Source organism: Falco biarmicus, chromosome 15 (assembly GCF_023638135.1).
Source record: "Falco biarmicus isolate bFalBia1 chromosome 15, bFalBia1.pri, whole genome shotgun sequence".
NCBI classification, from domain to species: Eukaryota; Metazoa; Chordata; class Aves; order Falconiformes; family Falconidae; genus Falco; species Falco biarmicus.
In genome coordinates this window covers 11868115-11888400 of record NC_079302.1, presented here as the reverse complement: position 1 = coordinate 11888400, position 20286 = coordinate 11868115, and the positions used below count along the sequence as shown (strand labels likewise).

Sequence of the window (20286 nt, the reverse complement as noted above, 5' to 3'; positions counted from 1 at the left end):
AAATCAGCTTTTTCCCCCCCCTTCCCCCCCTCTTTTCCTCCTTCTTCTTTTCAGTAAGTCTGTTGAAGGACGTGACAGTGGCCTGATCCTCCCCAACACCGAACCGTTATCCCCCGGCAGGGCCTGGCCGGGCCGGGCTGCGCGGGGCTGCGCGGGGCTCCCGCCCCAGCCGCGCGGCGCGGAGGGGCTCGGCGGGCAGCGGCGCCGGGGGCGCGGGCTGGGGAGCCGGCCGCCTTCCCAGCCTTATTTAATTTTCAGGGGTTGTATTTTATTTTATTCGGGGGGGGGGGGGGAATAAATCTGGAGACCTTCACCAAAAGGAGGGAAAAATATCCAATTTTCATCGCAAAATTAGCTAGGGCGAGAGCAAAGGGCTGAGCTAATTGTAGCCTAATCCTCTGCCCTGCAGGCGTTTGCAAAGCCCTGAGCAAGAATTCGCTTTTTTTCCTCCTCTTCTCCCTTCCCTCTGTTATTTAGAGACGGGATTATTGCCTTTCTTCTCATAACAGCCTCGGCAGTTTCATTTAAAGGCTTTTTTTTTTTTTCCCCTCACACACACACACACACAAAATAAATACAAAAAGAAGCAGCAAAAACGGGGAGAGAGAGAGGAGAGAGAGAGAGCAGCTTTAAAAATAATAATAATCACAGCAGGATCTGCGGAGCAAAGATAGTAATAAAAGCAAAAAAGCTGAGCCCATCCACACACAAACCCAACAGAGCCCAAAGCCAAAGGGGGGCTCGCAGATCTCTTCTGCGCTCAAGGTAAGGAACGCGGCGGCTCCCGCGGCTGCCCGTGCCGGGGCCGGAGCGCGCAGTGCGCGCCGTGCCGTGCCGTGCCGTGCCGTGCCGTGCATTGCATCGCATCGCATTGCATCGCGCCGCGCCGCGCTGCGCCGCGCGGCACGCTCGCGCCTTCGCTCGCTCTCTCTTTTTTTTTTTTTTTTTTTTTTTTTTTTTTTTGGAAAGTGCCTCTTCTTCAAACTAACTCGGCGCTTGGCTCCGGAGGAGAAGCGGCGGAGGGGTGTTTTTTTAAAGCTACAGGACCCGTTTGCAGCCGCCCCGCTTTGATAGCGCTGCGTGTGTGTGTGTGTGTGTGTGTGTGTGGCTCTGTGTGTGTGTGCGCGCCCGTGTGTATGTTTTGTTTTGCTCCGCTCCAGCATGGGCAGCGCCGGCGGAGCCCCGCGGCCCGGGGTGCCCGCGCTCCCGCTGCCGCCCCGGCCTCGGCTCTGAAGACGGCCCAGCCCCAGCGCGGCGGAGGCAGCGCGGCTCGCTCCGCGCTCCCGCATGGTACACGCGGAGCCGCGGGGGTCGGGCGGGCGGCGGGCGGGGTGCCGCGGCGCGGGGGTGCGCGGGCCGGGGCGCGGGGGCTGGCGGCGGGGCGGCTCGGCACAAAGGGAAGGCGGGCGACAATGGGGAGCGCCGCGTATGGAAAACACGGGCGGGCTGTGAATGAAACTCTGGCGCCAGTGAGAGTGGAAGGCTTGGTTTGGGGTAGACTTCAAACCACTCTAGGCTATAGTTTGCATTTCTGTTCCTGCATGCGATGTGGCACACTTCTGCAAAATTAATACATTAGCCTGGCTAATGCTCACCACCATTGGCTGCACGGAAAATGTACAGGATCGGGGATTCGGGGTTGGCTTTTTTTTTTTTTTCTTGCATTCATCTAAGACATCTCCTTTCTTGTTATGTGGGAATAAGTAAAGGACGCCATGTTGTGCTTTTTTTTTTTTTTGGTTGAATTTTATCTTCGGGCATACAGGGTGTTTAGAAGAAAAAGGCAGAAGTTGAGTGACCGGGTGCGTTGCCTGCTGGTGATTTCCCTGACCATCAGTAGGGAAAGGCATTTGGGTGACGTGAAACTTGCACTAAATAGACTGGAGACTGCCAGAGATAGGCGGGGTGCGGGGGGGGTGGGGGGGGGTGGGTGTGCAGGGGGGGGGAACCAACCTTTTTTTTTTCCCCTTGTTCTTTTTTCCTCCCCGCCCCCCCGTCGGTAACCAGAGCTCCAGAGGGAGCTCCCCCCTCCCCTGTAAAAGTTTTGGGCACCATCTCCTCTGTCACTCGGTCCGGTGCTCAGTGAAGCCGCGCGGAGGTGTGTGCAAATGTTTACGGACTTAATTTTGGAGCCGTCGAGCCCGAGGTTTGCAGTGCCCCCTCCTTGCTTTGTCTTTAGGCTGGGTTCACGGCGTAGAGCAGTTGTCTCGGAGTGGCTCTGGAGGCAGACCCGAGCGGTCGCCGTCCCTGTTTATAGAGACAAAGGTAATTGCCAAGTCTGTAGCTGTGCCCCTCTGGCTGCGCTAAACGCCGGCTGGGGAAATGCAGGCGCTGCCGTCAAGTCACGGGAGGGCCGGGTAACTCCTGCAGCCGGGTCCTGCCCCACAGAGCACTCTGGGGCTGGGGCGCCCGGGGGCTGCGGCGGGTGATCTACCCCTGATGCTCTCCTGGGTCCGCCGGTAAAGAAATCAAGGTCTCCGGGGAGGGAGAGGAGCTTTCCCGGGAACCCAGTCAGGGGACCGGCGTGGGAGCAGCTGCGGGCGCTGCGCGGGGTGCAGCCGGGCCGGGGTCCTGCGGCCGGGCCGGGGGTCTGCAGCCGCCGGGACCCCGCTGGCCCTGGCTGCGGCCGCGACCTGCCCTCGCTCCGGCTCCCCGGGGGAGCGGGCTGCTTCATGGCAGGTCCTTAAACCTGCCGTTTTCATTTCACGTCTTCAATGTGCATGAAGGAATTAAACTGCACGAGTGAATAACAGCATTAGTTTCAATTAATTTTTATCCTGGCAACAATAAACTTTAGAAACAAAGCGCTTTTACATCCTTAATTAGTCTTGCTTCCCATCTGTAGTCTTTTAAGTGCCTGCTCCTTGATTTAACTTTGTCCCTCCTTCAGAGCCGCCTCCTTTTTCATTCTTTTCCCTTTTTTCTCGTTACCCCTGCCAGACCGCTGCCTGTTTCTTCCCTGCAACCTTTCACCTCCCTTGTCCCTATCTGTCTGCTCTGTTCTGTGCAGTTTATTTCTACTGTATTTTCCCAACATCAACAGCCAGTATTGGTTACCATGGCCCCAAGCTATGTGCAGAGGTGGGAAAGCTTCATCCGCCCAAAAGTTCTTACACTTTTGAAGTCTTTCTTTTAGTAGGATCTGAAATGTATCATCTAGAGTGTGTATTAAATGAACAGTATTCCTGAAGGCTTTAGAGCAAGAAAGGCAACACCCTGGAAAATTCTGCAGTCTTTCAGCATTCTCTGCCCTAGGGTTATAGCCCTGGGCACGGAGCTGAATGGAGCTCTTACAACTGCCTTCTGTTTACCTTTTATGGTTAAAATAACAGCTTAGCAAAGAAGCAACTTCATGGAGAAACGATTCAGTGAAATCATCTCAAGCTGTAGCAGCATAGCTAGTTTAATCACCCCTAGAGAGCTGAACAACTGTGAGCACAATGGGACACAAAATCATTTTGTGTGTAAATGAGCATGGCATTGTGATTATTTCACTTTGCATGGGCAAATAGTTTTTACAAGCAGTACTTATGCAGTTAGCTTAGAAAGGCAGAAAAAGATAAGCTGGCTCTGAAAGATCTTGGTGTGTAATGTTTGAAAAACTAAATATTCACATAATTTGGGAATCAGGCTCTATTGATTTTGCCTTCAGCAGGTTCCTGTGTTACTTATTAGAGCAGGGTTATTGCCTGTGCCACTAGTTGGGATGCTGTATCCTGTTGTAGGCAACTAAAGAGCAAGGATTATTTTAACATGGTTTAATAAATGAAGTTTGTTAGTGTTTCTGCGATATTTACCCTTAAGGTTTTAATTTTCACATCAGTATTAGAAAATATGTGCATAAAGACTTTCACCGGATAAATAAATTTAGGATTTTTGCTTTGTGCATAAAATAACTACATTACTCAGTGTGATGAATTTTAGCTGCGTTTTACATTAACAAGAAGAAGGAGTCATTAGAAATAGGGTTACGGTACCTTAAGAAATAGGGGCTATTTATTTTTTTGGAGCAATAGGAATGTTTTCAGTGCCCTTTATGTAGTGCTTAGCAATTACGCCCCTTGACAGTTTGCTCATATGAAGATGATTGAATTCCACAACTTCAATAAAAATGTAGGATTCATTTTTTTAATAGGAATCCTCTCTGACCAGGGGAAAAGCCTGTGTTTTAATTCCCCTTCTCCTCCCCTCCCCCAAAAAGCCAGTGGCACCCTCAATAAGTATGAAAAGCCATAAAAGTTTGAGAACTATTTTAGCTTTCCAGTGATTTTCTATAATTAAGTGTTTTTTCAACACATGCTCTAGCTGAGAGATGCCAAAAGCAGAGGATTGTTCAAAAGGTCCCTCCAGTGAATAGTATAAATTAAATATCTACTGTGTGAGTATGGCCTCACTGAGAATCTCAGACTCTTTACAGATCAAGGAATTTACTGGTATACCAACATTAAACAAAATCCTAAGATAGCAGCAGTGTTTAAATATGCACAAATAGATTCAGATCACTTGATCTTTAGCTATCTGTGCATATTTTAAAATTGAAGCCTGTATTTCAAGACAAATGGTTAAATGTAAGACGCATTTACAGAGGACTGGAAGTCCTTTGATTTCATTTGGAAATTGTAACAAGGGGTGCAGATGAGCCCTAATTAGGCACTTGTTTTGTGAAACTGCATGAGATTTATTTCTAAGGCAGCTCTGTAGCATGTGAGGTCTGTACCTTTATCATTAGTGATAATAGTTGGGGTCTGAACAAAGACAGGGTTGACATTCAGCCTGGATCTTCTGACCCTTTCATTTAAGTGAAGGAGTAGAGAGTGAACATGAGTTTACAGTGCTCTTTGGTAAGAAAAAAAAAAACCTTTGTGTTGGCAGGCAGATGAGGCACCCACAGAGTAGTAAACATGTCGATGAAATACTGTAGGTACTTAGTATGTAAGTTGTTTTTAAAAGTTAGTTCTTCTATTTATGCTATACGACATATTTAGTGAAGATTGCCCACAACAGGCTCTTGTGGGAAACAAGAAAGCAGCGTCTTCAGTCATGAAAGGATTCAATCACTTTCCTTGAAGGTGGTGCTGTAGTAAAAATGTTAATGCCCAATTTCGCATCGGCTGACACAGGAGTCCTAGGACAGAGTTGGTATTTGCTTCGTGTTCAGTGCAGATGTCCGTCCAGCCTCCGAAGAGAAAAGGATGTGGATTCATAATGGGGTGATGTATTTCTGTGCTGTAGATGCAGGAAATTCTTAGGAGCTAACCAAGATGAAATACAGTAAATGGAGATGTGATGACTTTGTGAAGCTGTCCAGATGTATTAAGATTTTTCAGTCCCTTTCTATATAGCTCAGAATTTGTTTTTACAAAGAATGTTGCTAATTGTATGTTCATCGAGTGGGGTAGCCAGGCATCTTGTGCAAAATACTGCTGAGAGAAAGGCGAGACCAGCTTTAGATTTCTAAGAAACATTGTCAAAGTAATGTGAGAGAAATGGGAGTTCACTTTGCAATGCTGCATGTAAAGTGCTTGTCAGATGTAAGGAAGAGCCTGGGTGCTTAGTAGCATGCTTGCAGAACAAAATACCAAGAAAATTAGATTATATTCAGAAATGTCTTCAACTATAATGTTTTGCATATGTTGCTTTACCCATAAGGGGGAGAATGGATGGACATTTTTTTAAACTTTATAAAAGGGTTTTTTTCCGTTTGACATGTATGCCATCTATACCAATTTAACTGAAATCAGCTTTGAGACACGTTTCATGCAGAATAAGCTGTGCTTTTCTTACAGAAGAGAATTGAGGAATTTTCTTTTGCTGTGGTTGTCGTGTTCATTTTTAAAGACATTTCAGTATTTTTTGCTTTGTATGTCAGCTGAGGATTTTTGGACTCAATTCAGAAATTTCACTAATTTTCAAATATTTTATTAGGTGGATTGTTGAATTTGCAATTTTGTATGCCAGACTGTACGGTACTTTCTAAGGTGTCTTGTCATGGGCCAGTTTATATATCACACTGGTTTCACTGCTTCCAGGTATTAATTGCTTTCCATTTGAAAGTTTATTAGTTCTTTATGTCTAATAGTAAGGCTTAACTGAAAATTATGCATTTATTTCACTATTATTGAAAATAAACCTGAAAATTGATCTTAGTTTGATGTGAAATTTACTAGATGTATAAACTAAATGCCTTAGGTACTGAGGAAGTCACTAATTTAGAGGTGTCTCGTTACTGAGACAAACTTGCAAAAACCCCTGAATCCCAATTCACAAATTGGTTATTCGTTTGTCAGGGGATATTTCACATCTAACACATAAGCCCGCGACCTTTAATTAGAATTTTGCAGTTTGTTTTATGCCCCTTGAGGCTGACACCTTGAAAAATTTTTTTCTTGATTTCTTATTGCTAATAAGCATCTTTCTCTTCCCCTCTGGTACTTTGAAGAAAATGATGCAAATACACTTAATTACAGTGGTGGCAATAATTTGTTAGCTGAATATGTGATCAGGCAGATGCAAAAATGATCTGATTAGATCTGTGATCACACTGGAAAGAAAGGTAACACACTGCTACATTTAAGAGAAACTGTTCTTTTTTGCCTTCCCTTTGCAGGAGGGAAGAAGCATGTCCCGTCTGTCTCTAACACGGTCCCCAGTTTCTCCTCTGGCTGCTCAAGGAATTCCTCTCCCAGCTCAACTCACCAAGTCAAACGCTCCCGTACACATCGATGTAGGAGGACACATGTACACCAGCAGCCTGGCTACCTTGACAAAGTACCCAGACTCCAGGTAAGACCTTGGCATTTTCAGGCTCTCTGCCCAAATTTCTGTTGGTTGCATGGAAAGAGGCATGTACCTGTGAGGAATATTTCAATGCAAAATACAATTTATTATATATTCACCACTTATGAATAATTCAGTTCCCGATTTATACAGAAACTTCACTGGGGTTCTACAGAAAAAAAAGCCTTTAAAATTTATGTATTTTTTAGAGTCTATTCATTTTCTCTCCCAACATCTTCTGCATTCTGCTGATATATTTGAAGCACCTGTTGGTGTACTTTCCTAGATTATTTCTAACTGTACCAAGCAACTACTTTCAGATTTAGGGGAAGAAAAAGTTCCTTTTTTTTTTTTTCTCTTCCTTGGAAAACAGAATGGCTCTCTTACACTGGGACTAATGGATGCTTCTGTTGGCCAGCCAAAAAACCTAACCTCAGTGGCAGCTGTGTGCCTCTGTGTCGGTGGTCATTCCCTTTGGGCAGTGGCTAGCTGACTGCTCTGTCCACTTGCAGCTGCAGGCTGGATTGAACCTTTGCATGCTTAAAGGTGGCTAATTTGTGCTACACAGGTTGGTGACATGTCTGGCAAAATTTATTCAGATCTGGCCAGTATTGTCTGAGACTAGACTCTAGATACGCCACATTATGAACAGATGTGATATGAGATGTGATTTGTGTATGTGGCAGTCTTTATTATTTTCCCAGTGGGTGCTGAGCACTGTGAGAGATGGGGGATCCTGGGCAGCATCAGGCCTGTGACAGTAGTGTGGACAGGACCACTGTGTTAAGGGTTAAAGCACATTCATTGGAGCACGACATTAAGACATACCTGATTTTGATTTACAGTTACAATCACTAAACCAATTCAAGTTTTTGTCATTCAGAGTGCTTATTTTTCAGACAGGTAAGTGCCTCATATGTAACCAGGAGAAGGTATAGATGTGCAGCGTCAGGGTGCCCAGCAGACAGGTTAAAGGAGGCACTATGGACTCAAAAGCAAACCAGAGCCCAGGTCAGCAAGTTTTGTTGCCAGAAGTTTTGCTGCCTACAAGGCCAGTATTTCCCTTAGGGCTTAGATGATTTTTTTTTTTTTGTGTGACAATCAGTGTAAAGCTCTAGTTTCATTTGAAGATTTTTCCTTTACAAGAACTAAGGATTTTTGCACAGATTTGGCAGGTTCCCAAGCAATAAATGACATTTATGGAGACACCTTGAAATGCCTCTGATGTCATGAAGCATATGGCTGTGATTTCATTTGAAGGAAAGGGAGCTGCTGAAATTCTCTATGGAAAAGAAACAGTTCTTAAAATACCTGTATTTTATGGTCAGACCAAAACAATATGATTTTTCTGGACAGTGTGTTTAATGTCTGTGTGGTACTGCTTCAGTCATAGAGAAGAAATCTGTTCAGTGGGGAGAGATTTATAACAGAATCAGACAAATGCTTTATAGTATAAAAAATACAGAGAAGATTCAGCAGTTGTAACAGAGTGGCACATCTGTTTCCACATTTTAAAATACCACTGCTGACGCTATTTTTAAAATGTACCCCATATCAGACTTACTTAATAAAAGCTTCAGTTATAGAAGCTTTGGGAGAATATACATAAATTCACAGATTTTATTTAAAGAGAATAGATTACTGATCTAAAGCTTTTTTTTCCTGTTTGATAAACAACAAAGTATTTCTTCAGATTTTTTACTTTGTCTAAACTGTAAGTACAAAACTGACCAAGAGCTCACGTGCTGCCTGATGTTTTAGTATGTACTGTCTTCTGTTTGTAGCACTGTGTTATCTCATAAGGCTCCAGTGCTTTTTCACATGCTCAAACTTCAGTTCTCACTGGAGTAAGAGCCTACAGGATGAGACCTTTTTATAGCAAAAGATCGCCCTTCACCAGCATCCCAACTAGGACATATTGCTGTGTACATTATGAAGCTGGATGAAGGGTACACCTTAATTTATGATTGTTTTTCAAAGTTTTTTAAAATTTGTTTTTTCTGCAGTGCTGCATACTAGACTTGGTTGGTTACCCCCCCATTGAGTCTGGCCTGCTCTCATTCCTGGTTAAGGGAAAGTACTTGCAGTTATTTCAACGGGGATGGTTGGAGCTCCTGACTGTGCTTCGCTGCCCTGGTGTGTATATTCTGTAAGGCACAGGCTGTCTTCACAGTGGTCTGTGTCTGTCAGGTGCAGGAAGGAGATAGCTTTTCTGAGCAAGACATCTGGAAATAATGTCAGAGCACTGTTAGCTTACACTCAGAAAAAAAAAATTATTGGCCACATATAGAGGCATGGCCATACTTACCTATACACAGAGCTTTCTTTTTTGGGCACTGTATTAAACTCTTGGTTTGAGCACGAGTTTGAAGGCTTGTAGATTGTTTTTCAGCAAAAGATGTAAGCATACCCTGAAATGTTTTGCTGAATCTTAGCTTCAGTCACATAAAATAGTTTGCGCTCACTAAAATTGAAAGCTGTGGGAACAAACTTCCTCTTTTTTTCTGTTACAATCTCTTTGTTTCTTCCTCTGCATTCCAAAATCCTAACTAGGCTTTTAGTTTGTCATATATACTGTACATGTGTGTTTAAGGACACATACAGACTGTGAATGTGTATAAATACAATCAAGGTACGCTTACACAGAGACATCACATGCTAATGGAAAACAGGAAAAAAATACAATCAGCAAATCATGTTTATACTTCCATAGTATTTTGAGGAGGCCCAATCCTATTAGGTCCTGAACAAACACAATTCACATTGACTTCAATGGGAGGGAAGAGCTCCCAGCAGCTTGCCAGATCAGGCCCAGCAGGAGCAAGTATAGGTACGACCAGTTCCTGCCTATACCTGCTCTCCTGTCACCCCTCTGGTATGATATAAATTACACCTGACAGCAGGCAGCGTGATATTGTAATTTGTTAGGATTGACTGTGCTTAGCCCACTTAGCTGGCTCTGCTTGGCTCTTCCCGAGTCACTTGGTGGGCTCTAGTTAGGGGAGGTAAAGGACCCGATTCTGGAAGTCTGTGTCATAGGAGCAGCTAGCTGGTGATGTGAAGTTGGAGGGCAGATCTTGCATTTCAGTGATCCCAGAGTTGTTTCAGAGCAACTTTGACATAAGTCTTTAACATGGTTTATGTTAGTGCTGCTGTGGGAAGAGCATTTGTCCATTGATTAAATTAGCATAAGTAAAGGATGCCAGATTAGCCATTAAAAGGGATAGATAGATGCTCCCTTTCCAGTAAATTTTTATGGGCTGCTTAAATTCTCTCAGCTAAAAAGGAGAAAACTTGAGCAGTACACAACTGGTGTGACAAAGGAGAAGACGGTTAAACAGCCACTGTCAAATACTGTTTCTAAACCACTTACACTCACCTTACATACTGCTCTTACACACCTTTCCAATTGGCTTTTTGAATGAAACACCGTACTAAAGAAACATCAAACTCTGAGAAATTGTGGCCACCGACAGCATAATGATGGTGCTCACTGAAATTACCTCAGAAGTAATGTTATTAATCCCTCTTCCTATAGCCACTTCGGGCTGCTTTCTGTGCATACCCAAAATTGCCGTTAAAGGTAACAAGCTTTGGAGGTACAAGGAGGCTGATGTTGTCTTACCTGGATCTGAGGCTGGATTTCAGGAGTGTATTTTCAGCAAGTTCTCCCACCAAAATTCCCAACTCTGGTAATTGTGAGTTACAGGAAGAAAGAAGAAAAACCTGTTGAATTCAGTCTCATGACCCTTACCACCAACATCTTCTTTCTAAACTAACTGGCTAAGTAGACAAATTATTTACCTTTGAGAGCATTTCCTCTAGAAATTCCATTCATGTTTTCTCCCAGAGGACCTCTGAAGCAGCTCCTTCACACATTGACACTTGAATATAGATTCATATGACAGACTGTAAAGGCTGCAAAGCCTTTAGCAGATCTGTACAAAGAGTTGCAAATTGTATTTATCCAAGGGAGTGAGACAGTTCTTCATTTAAAAAACAAACCCACACCAGAAGTCCAAGCTCCTGACCTGCAGTCAGGAATACCCAAAGACACTGCCAGATCCTCCAGTCTTACTCCCACTGAACTCTGTGGCAGACAGCTCATTGACTTCAGGTGGAAAAGAACTGGAAGTTCCAAATCCACAAGTACCACCGCAAGCCCCGGCTTCTCAATTTCAGTGGAAACTTTGATACCACTTTGAATTCCTGTTAGAAAGCAGAACAAAAGTTTTCATCAGAAGCCTGTCCTTGTTGCAGCCCTAAATAATGTTTTTAACTCAAGGAATCGCTGTGAGCTCTTTGTGAATTGTTCTGCTATAAAAGGTAAATACATTTACCTTATGTTCTTGGTTAATTAGTATTTGTTGAAAAACCATCTACTAAAGATAAGCATGTTCTTTTGTTCAAATTTTATTTATAGAAGTTCATGCTTTCCATGGTGTTAATCATGTGACAGAAGCAAGCAAGAATATTTTAATTGACGTGGCACTGTCTAGGTGGGAGTAGCATGGGCGCACAGACCCCATGTAGTGCGCCATGTTTGGGACCTCTCTGCTCCCAGCCTTTCCTTTTCAGGACAATAGATCTTTTTGGCCCCATGGCCCAAGGCATGTCAAGCCAGTGCTAACATAGTGCACATCCTGATCTCAGCTTTTGGGGAACCTGGGCCCACTCTGGACACTATGTCCTCCAAAGAAAACCAGCCCAGGCTGTATTAAGTGTTTCAGAAACTAACGACCTTAGCTGTTACAAGACATAGTAGAGTGCTCCAGGCATATCCCCCTGCCTCTCCTTTGAACTTGTGGGCTTTTTTTGTCATTTACAAAGGAGTTCCCTAAAGCATGTGTCTTCTCTTGACTTTTTTGTTAAAACAGTCACCCTTTTATAGATGCACCCTCAGACAAGTTCTCCTACCAGGTGTGACCTCTTGATTCTAGCTACTCTGTAGGTATCTGTGGGTTTTAATTCCCTTAACCTTTTCCTCTACACCTCCATCTCTCTGGTTGCTGGAGCTCAGCACTGACACCTGAGGTCTTCTGCTTCTCCCCCCTTTTCTGCAGCCGCAGTGGGCTGGGCTGAGTTCAGGGGAAAGCACTTCTCCAAGTTTTAGGTCCCCTGTGTTGACCCTGACAACACGATTTCTGACCCCGTACAGCCAGGTACAGTGGCTTTGTAAACTCAGATACACCTGCTACGGAGACCTACAAGATGGATTTTCCACATCATCCGTTACACAAAGGGCTCTGTACTGGGTCTGCACTTCTTGGGAGGGAGCAGGAAAATTCTTAATTTGGATATGTTTAGGACATATAATTCTCCAGACTCAGCATACCTGAGAACATCTCACATTTTTTGCTCATATAGCATCAGTCCAGTGTCACTCTTAACTTACTTGCTAATTTCCAATCAGATCTGTGTATTAGTAATATTACTGCCTGAAAAAAATACCGTGTTAGCAAGTTTTGTCACTTACCCCATGCTGGCAGTTAGGGTGTAAATCAGTCCTTCAACAAGGCCTGTACTCAGGCCAGGTTAAGTGGAGTGAAGACCAGATTTGTTCATAACCAGAGGTTGTTGGTGGCTACAAAAGCAGAGCACATTTGAGGGCAGGATCCTGGTCTGCAGCAGCAGCGTCAGCTCTCTTGGGCCAGCACAGCCTCCTGCCAGCCCTGTGCCACAGAAGTCCTGTGCCATGTGGCACTGGTAGCATCCATCCTGACGTAGGTGTCTCCCAAACCTCTCTGTGCCACTGTTCCTCTGTGCTGCTTACCCACCCAGCAACTGTATAGTTTCTTGTCCCTCTTCAGTCCCTCTCTCATCCCTGCACACCCACTAAACTACTCTGGTTTAGCATGCTGCCACGGTGCATTTCACCCTTTGTAAGGTACTACTCTTCCCACCAAGGCCAGTTGTGAAGCGCCCTGTTTGCAGGGTGATACCAGGCTTAGACACTCACAGGCTACAAACTGTTGTCTGTTACCCAAAAGGCAGAGCTGCTGAGTAGGTGCCAGCAGCCCACATTCAGGCGAAGTGCTACAAAATGCACCTGCATGCAAGCTGCAGCAGAAAGCTCATTATTTTTAATCGGTATTGTGAACTTGAACCATACACAGACTTTAAAGCAAAACACCCGAAGAGGCAGGAGCAAGCTCAGAGATGCAGGTTATGGGCATGGTGCATGAGCGCCGCGCACATGTAACGACACGGCACACCAGTGTGGCAGCTCTGCAGAGAGGGGTGAGCCTGCTAGGGCTCCCCTGGGCTCTGCCATTGTTCAAGGCAATCAGGTGTATGCTGCAGATGGGAACAAGTAAAGGAGCTGAAAAATCAGACGTTTGGTTATATGCAGTGCCTTTTCTGAGCTAACATCAGAATTTTCATGGAGGTTAAAATAATTTCCGTTTTTTATTTCATGCACCTGCAACTTAGAGATAAATCTTTGGAATTTTTCTTACTTGGTTGTTGACTGGGTAAACCTCTCTTTGGTTTCTAATAGAATTTTGACCAGAAGAACACTTAGGGAAAAAACAACTTAAAAAGGGCTTTCTCCTTCGCAGCCCTTGTCCCCCCCACCATCTGCCTGCAGATGTTGCACTTACCAGAGTGAGAGCTTGAGAAAGTGAAGGAAATCTTACTGCCAGGCTGCTGAATCAGATAGTGTAAAACAAACCAGTCTTTCCTCATCTGCGAAGCCAAGTATTGCTGCTTTGTATGGGCTGCCGCGTGACGGAGGTCACACAAGTCCATGCAGCACTTTGATAAGCTCTGGAAAAGGTGTGAAATGTTTGTTCCTATGGGCAGACGTGTGTTGCTGCTCTGAGGGATCCAGCACAGCTCCCAGGCAGTGCACAGGGCACAGGCAAGGAACTTGCAGGCTGGCCAGAGCCGCTCCAGTGGGAGCTCCAACAGTCCCTGCTCCGTGAGCACCAGAGCATGACCTGTGCCAGAGGAGGGGCACATGGCTTGGCCTCTGTGGAAAATAAAAATAATCTGTAACAGGGATGCAATTACAACTGGGAATGATGATGTTGTATACCCTGTCTCAGGCTTTCGCTAGTGGCAAGAAGTCCTGGCTTTGGGGTCTGGCAGAGCCCACAGAAGCACACCGTGATAGCAGTTTCTGCATGTTGTCCAGGGCTGTTGTTGCCCAGCTGGAGATCTGCTGATAAAGGAGAATAGTCCCTGTAACCTTAACCCTTCATCCCAGTGACTTGGGGAAATGGGAGGGAAGGAATTTGTATGGAATCTGATTCTTCAGACCTGTCTGTCTCCACCTCTCCAGGTTCTCCTACTAACTGGCATGTAGGGAGCCACAACAGAGCTGAGCTGTCTGCTGTGATAAAGGTGTTTACTCCTTAGTGGGCTTCATAGCTGCTGCCTTGCCCAGCACAGCCGCTGCCCGGGGACTGCCTGCAGGCTCTGGAGAGGAAAATAGAGTTTACCCTTTGGGAGTACAAATCTTACTGTAATTGGGTGCTGAGTTTAAGCCCTGTCGATAAATGACTTATTTGTGTGGTTACTTGGAATACTTGGTGAAATGCACTAGGCAGAAAATACTGCCTAGCCTAGTCTCTGATGAACACTTTTTCAGAAATTATTGTTTCTCTGCATACATTTACAGCCTGGGTTGTGCTGAGTTCTAGACATAAATGGGTATCATGACATCTAGGAAGGGGCAGACCAAGCTAGTCATGGAGAGGAGAAGATAGCAAATCAACACTCACCTGACTTACAGAAATAAAATTACAGTGTGGTGCTGTGCCTGGGACGGGCTGTTGAAAAAAACCCTGACTTTGAGAAAATTGGACATTCCTATGCAGATGCTAGCTTACTCAACTCAGTTAGTTGAAAGGAAGAACAGACATCTCCATGCAGCTTGCACAGCCTGCCCGTGGTCAGGAGGGCTGTCATTTAGGGCCTCTCAGAGGAGCCTAGAAAATGAACCTTGAACAGTGTTTCCAGTACTTCCAACACAAAACACAGCTGGCCTCATCTCATTTTCTGCTCTTCGCTTTCTTCTTCTGCAATGATAACACAATTGTAGTTGGGTCACACTTAGCACATTAGCAATTCCCACCCTTTCTGCTTACAACAGACTGAGAACTGGTTTATTAAAACTCACAAAGAGAAGCCAGCAGACAAGGAGGCTAAAGTTCAACTTTTCAAGGGTTTTTTTGGTTTAGCATCCTATAGCAGTTTCTGAGGTTAGTTACTCAAGTACTTCTGACATTTCTTTCATTACTACTTTTGCTTACCACTCACCTGACAGGGCCAGCAGTACACTTCAGCTTTTCTTTCAGCAGTCATTTTCAGGGCAGTAACATGAAAAGCACAAGCAGCATACCTTGAAAAACCACTCTCACAACACACCACAGAAGCAGCCTGTCTCCTTTTATGTGCTGCTGGTGGAGGCTGTTAACCTGCCGAAGAGCGTGGTGTAAAGTACTGCACCTGCGCTTGGGTCCACAGGTGTAGCAGCTTCACACTGGAAGCAAAGGGGAATCTCCTACACTGATTGCTTCTTCCCGTGCTGCATGGCTAGCTCCCTCATCCCATGGACAGGGGTTAGGTAAAGATGTGGATTCAGTAGCTTTGTACTGGAAATCATGTCCTGAGGTCACAGCTCACCATACCAGTGGAGCAGATGAGGTCTTACCTCTTCATATTTGGTCTTTGAATACACATGACTGGTCTTTTGCTTTGTAAAGACCCTGCAATGGCAGCTGGTCTGCTTAGGGGGATATTTCATGAACTACTTAGGAAGTTTATAAAACAGACTCCCTAGATCATGAAGCAAGGGGGTATCTGTTTTGTAAGGAACATGTTATGAAATTAATTTGTCTCTAGGCCTAACTTACTTATTTTAATGATCCCACTGGTGGTTGTCGTAGGTGTCTTTCTGTGTATATATTGTGACCTACATGCTTGTGATCATTTATGAAATCCAAGATTTAAAAATACTTTGGACCTTACTAAGTCCTTGCCTACTTTCACTGAAATAAATGGAAGTGGTTTGGGTATTGGTATGTTGGGCCAAATCTCTCTTCCAATGAAGTCAATGAGAGTTTTACTGTAAGCTTAGATGGAAACAAAGTAAGCCTTACTCTTTTAGAAAACTGGCCTAATAATAAACCTGGCCAGAATAATCCCAGTGTAACCCTGTTGACCTCTGTGGAGTTACATCAGGGATGTATACTGACGTGATGTGTGGAGAGAAAGTAAGAGAACCTGAATGTTGTAGTAAGATGCTTCTGCTAGGTATCCACAGTACTCTTGTCCCAAAAACATCTGAAGGTGTAAAACCAATAGGCAAATGAAGACAAAGCATCATGCACTGACAGGTGTGTGCACATACCTTTCCTGCTCAGATGGCCTTCCCAAAGAGACAACTCCGCTGGTTTTGAAGGAGTTACCCGAAATTTGTACCTATATAACTGAAATCAGAATTAATCTATTAATAGGTTAAGAAAATCTTTAAGAACAAAGTGCATATTTAAATAGAAGAGATACACCGGCATGTAAACTCAGGATTCATATGTGAAAGTATAAAAGGAGGCTAGATCTCTTAAGCACAGAGTAACAAGATGGTGTGGAGGGTGCTAGGCCGTAGCTGACACGGGTTGTGCCCCATGCTGCCGCTAGCTGCATTGACATCGCCAGGCTTCTGTGTTAGAGGAAGTGTAATAAATTGATGGGTATATCCAGCATATATATGGTGTAGCACATCAGCTTGTTCCCTCGTGCTGTACTGACATTAAATGCATGATCTGGTGACTGAAACAGGTAAGTATTGTCAGTCACTCTCATCCCTGGTATAACTCCATTGATACAGAGTTACAGCAGGCTGGTGGCTCTCCTAACCGAATTTGATAGCTGGGAGAAGCTGCAGAGCTGGAGTTAAACACGAGTTATAAACTCTTATTTCCATGCTCTGTCCACCAAAAGGCCTACTCCTTCACCTCATCTGCTGTGATTAGCATGTACTTCAATCTTTTGATGCTTAAAAAAGAAATGACACCTGTAAACATTTTACAAGGGTTTGTTTTTTTGTTTTTACCTGATTTGCTCTCACTTGAAACTCTGCCAGGCAGGATGGCTATTAGCTTCACATGTGTGCATGATTGCATTCCTTATGGATGCAGTCATCCTGATGACTGCTTGCCTGTCAGAGCTGGGCACCAGGACAGATAGGCTCAGCAGAGGTATTCCGGTGTTCACCTGTACTATGTTGATTTCACTACTGCAGTATGGTATCCTATGGTCAAAGGCTAAAATTACTTTTTTATCTGCTGAGGACCACATAAAGCAAAACCTGAAAGGATTCCTGCACGTGGATGCTGGGAAGCTATTATACAGCATTTGCACCGTTGCTCTTGGTCAGACTCAGAAGGGATCAGTTGGCAAGCATTGGAAACTGAGATTTGCACCGTAAAGCTGAAACGCTGAAGGAATCCCAGTCCAAAAGGCAGGCTCCCGTTACGCCTCTCTCCCACCGTAAAGCTGAAACGCTGAAGGAATCCCAGTCCAAAAGGCAGGCTCCCGTTACGCCTCTCTCCTAATGGAGTGCAGATGCTACCAGTGCTGCAGGTAATCCGTTTAGATCTGGTAGATGCTTTTGCAGCAGCAAGCCTCTCTCTCTCTCTCGAGAAAGTGGACAATGAAAGTCAGGGACTCTTTTTAACCTCTTCGGTGTCATACTGTGTTATGCCAACAAGTTGTACCAGTGTGATTTACACCAAAGGCTGCAGCTTTGGCATTTGGGGAATGTGGTGTACCTTCTGGGAGACTGCTGCCTAAATCCTGCTGTTGCAAAATTTGCATACTATTTCGTGGACAAATTTGGCTAGTGGAACTTCACGGGGACCGGTAGGTGACAACAGAGAAACCTGGTCCTCTGCTTCTGCTGGGGTTGTCTGGGAGGGAACGAGGGCTGAATTTGGGCCAGTAGTACTTAACACTGCTGCTGAATGAAGAAAGACATTCAATGACTGGTTTTTAATGTTACAGAGGGGGGAGAAAAAAAATCACACATGGATTTGTAACCAGTTCCAAACATATTTCCTCCTCTGTTCACATCCAGTTGTATTCTGTTTGCGTATGTGAGGGTTAAAGCGGGGGCCTGCTTCTGCTTTCAATTAAATCAAAGGATGTTTTGGCCTTGACTTCACTGGGACCAGAATCAAACCCATGACCGTAGTATTGTATTTAAGAATGAATCTCTCGCAGTCACATAAAAAAGCCAGGTTCAGCTTTCAGTATCTCATCGGAATCCAACAGTTTTAACAGTTTTCTTATTTTAAAGCTTTTGCCAAGCTTCATTCAGGAGGGCAAGTGTCCTCTGTGCAGCAGGTATATGGCTGCCTCCTTCCAGGGTGCAGGTTCTCTCTCCATAGCCCCTAGGCAGGGGCTCCCCTTTTTTGTGGGAACGTGGCTGTGGAGCTAGGCTCTTCCCAGTGGACATGTCAGTGGGTCACTTCCTCTCTGTCCCTGCTCTCTGGCTCTAGTAACACAAAACCTGGTGGTAATTCCTCTTCGCTTCTGCCTTTCACCTGCCAATGGCTCGGGCTCACCAGCAAAAACTGTTACACAAGTCTTCCTACTTGGTCTGGATATACAGGCTTTGGTAGTTGCTTTCTCTTCAAAATAGCTTTTTAACAAATCATTCTTGATGTGTTCAGTTTAAGTGAACAGCCAGGAAAAATATGGTGGGTGCAGCTTAATCAAATGTATGAACAGGAGCATCATCATTCATTCATCATTTTGAGTGCCATAACAAAAATGTGGATAGAGAGAACTGCATGCAACTTCCCAATCACGTACGTGCTTGTAGGGAATTTTAACCCACTGCAGTCTGCCCGTAACTCCCTGCAGTGTCTTCGTGCCAGAGTGAGGGGTGATGTGAGCGGTAGTGGAGGTGTACAGTAGTGTAATTGCAGCACTGTTACATTCTGGGACTGGGCAAAATTGGTGTCATTTACTCACTGGAGGACAGAAGGATGGGTTGCAGGAAAAGCAAACAGAGGAAGAATGCAAGATAAGCTGTTTTTTTCCATATTGTCATGCTCAGCAACAGAGCGCTTTACCAGTTTAATGGATAGGCATACCAACCAAATGCCCAAGCAGTGTGGGCAGTTTCTTTTAAGCAGAAAGCTAATGTATCGCTGCTGAGAGAGGCTGGTATCATTCCTCTTCACAGCAGTGGAGAGCATCCCAGTCCAGTGGAGGCTGGTGTGGGCACGGAGGATCACCTGGTGTTCCTGCTCATCCCAGACAGTGCAGTGCTGCACAGTCCCTGGCAGCCCATCTCTGGGAACTTTTTCCTGTGGATCTGGAAATGAAAGAATTGTAGGAAAAAGCTGCTCAGCTTTTGTATGTCTAGAATCAAGGAGAGGGCTGTGGCTCCAGCAGATAAAATATTCTAGCTATTTACATGAGCAGCAGGTACCAAAGTGACTGTGTTAGCTGTCTCCGTTTACCCTTTATAAAAGGTTGTGCAGTGCTGGAGTATCCATCCCTCTTTCTCCTGCTGTGTACTGAAACATGCTGGTTTCACAGCACCCACACATGCAAAGGATGTGGAGGGCCAGGATTGCACCCTGAAAGGTGAATGAGTTACATTTGAAATTTTCCCTGCCTTCACTGAGTCCCAGTGGGAGTTTCGCTCTTGACTTCAATGAGCGAGGATTTAGCCCAGTTATATTAAAATATAACTAGTATCTGCATGTTTTACAGCCTCCCAGCATGCCCAGCTGTACAAGGGTGATGGCAATGGGGGTAATGTCCAGATCTAGTCAGATTTGAAAATCTTAATAAAAATTCTGAGCTAGCTTCCACTTGGAAGTTAGAACAAGTAGGTGAGCAGCAAGAGAGCTGGCATTCAGTGCAACCCTGTTCTCATCAGGGCCTTCATAGCACCATGATTTAGGGGGAAGGGATGCTTAAAGGAATAGCAAGAAAAGGCTTGTATAGGCAGGAATGTTTTGTTTGAATTGTGCATCTTCTCATGTATTAACAACTTAATTCTGTTGAATGCCCGCAACTCCCACAGAGTTTGAACTGAAATGCAGTTCTTGCAGGATTGGGACCTTTGGGAAACTAGGGAACACTTTGGGAAACTAAGATGCTAGTTTAGGAGTTTGTTTTATATTAAAGAATTTTTGTTCCTGCATTGATTTTTCACGGCCAAAATTTAGTGTAAATTCTCTGTTGAGAAAACTTGAAAGGCCAGGATCCCTCGCAGCACTCAAATCAGAGCAGCAGCAACAAGAATAGCGTAACAAAACCAAGCTAGTTTTGCAATATAAATTTGTATTAATATTTTTAATCTTCACCAGCTACTTAGACAAAAGTTCAGCTAGAATGAAGTAAAAGACACAAGAAGAGCAAAAGTAACCTGAACTTTATACTGGAAAAAATGATAGTACTGCGTCTTCAGCTAACATATGCTTTAACTTCAAATGTAGGTTCACAATTTAAAATAGAGGAATTCCCAAATCGATAGGTATT

General features: G+C 44.6%; 1 protein-coding gene and 1 long non-coding RNA gene across 5 annotated transcripts in view; one reads left to right on the top strand and one right to left on the bottom strand.

The window, feature by feature from the left end:
* Positions 1-331: 331 nt before the first annotated feature.
* The window catches only part of KCTD15 (potassium channel tetramerization domain containing 15), a 45554-nt gene continuing 25599 nt past the window's right edge, over positions 332-20286 (top strand). Inside the window, exons 1-2 of one of the 3 annotated variants that reach the window (XM_056361110.1) lie at positions 332-765; positions 6608-6783. In XM_056361110.1, coding sequence (XP_056217085.1) covers positions 6620-6783 — 164 coding nt within the window. In that variant the 5' untranslated portion in view covers positions 332-765; positions 6608-6619. Of the gene's footprint in view, positions 766-962; positions 1291-6607; positions 6784-17270; positions 17368-20286 lie in introns of those variants that run through there. The other 2 variants (XM_056361109.1, XM_056361112.1) reach the window with 2 other exon arrangements.
* On the bottom strand, positions 8168-13499 carry LOC130159443 (uncharacterized). 2 transcript variants are annotated; one of them, XR_008825742.1, is made up of 4 exons: positions 13380-13499; positions 10582-10986; positions 10403-10466; positions 8168-9002 (listed from the first exon to the last, which is right to left on the bottom strand). It is a non-coding gene; the product is annotated as an uncharacterized LOC130159443 (long non-coding RNA). The 2 variants fall into 2 exon arrangements; XR_008825741.1 differs by having other exon boundaries at positions 8168-10466.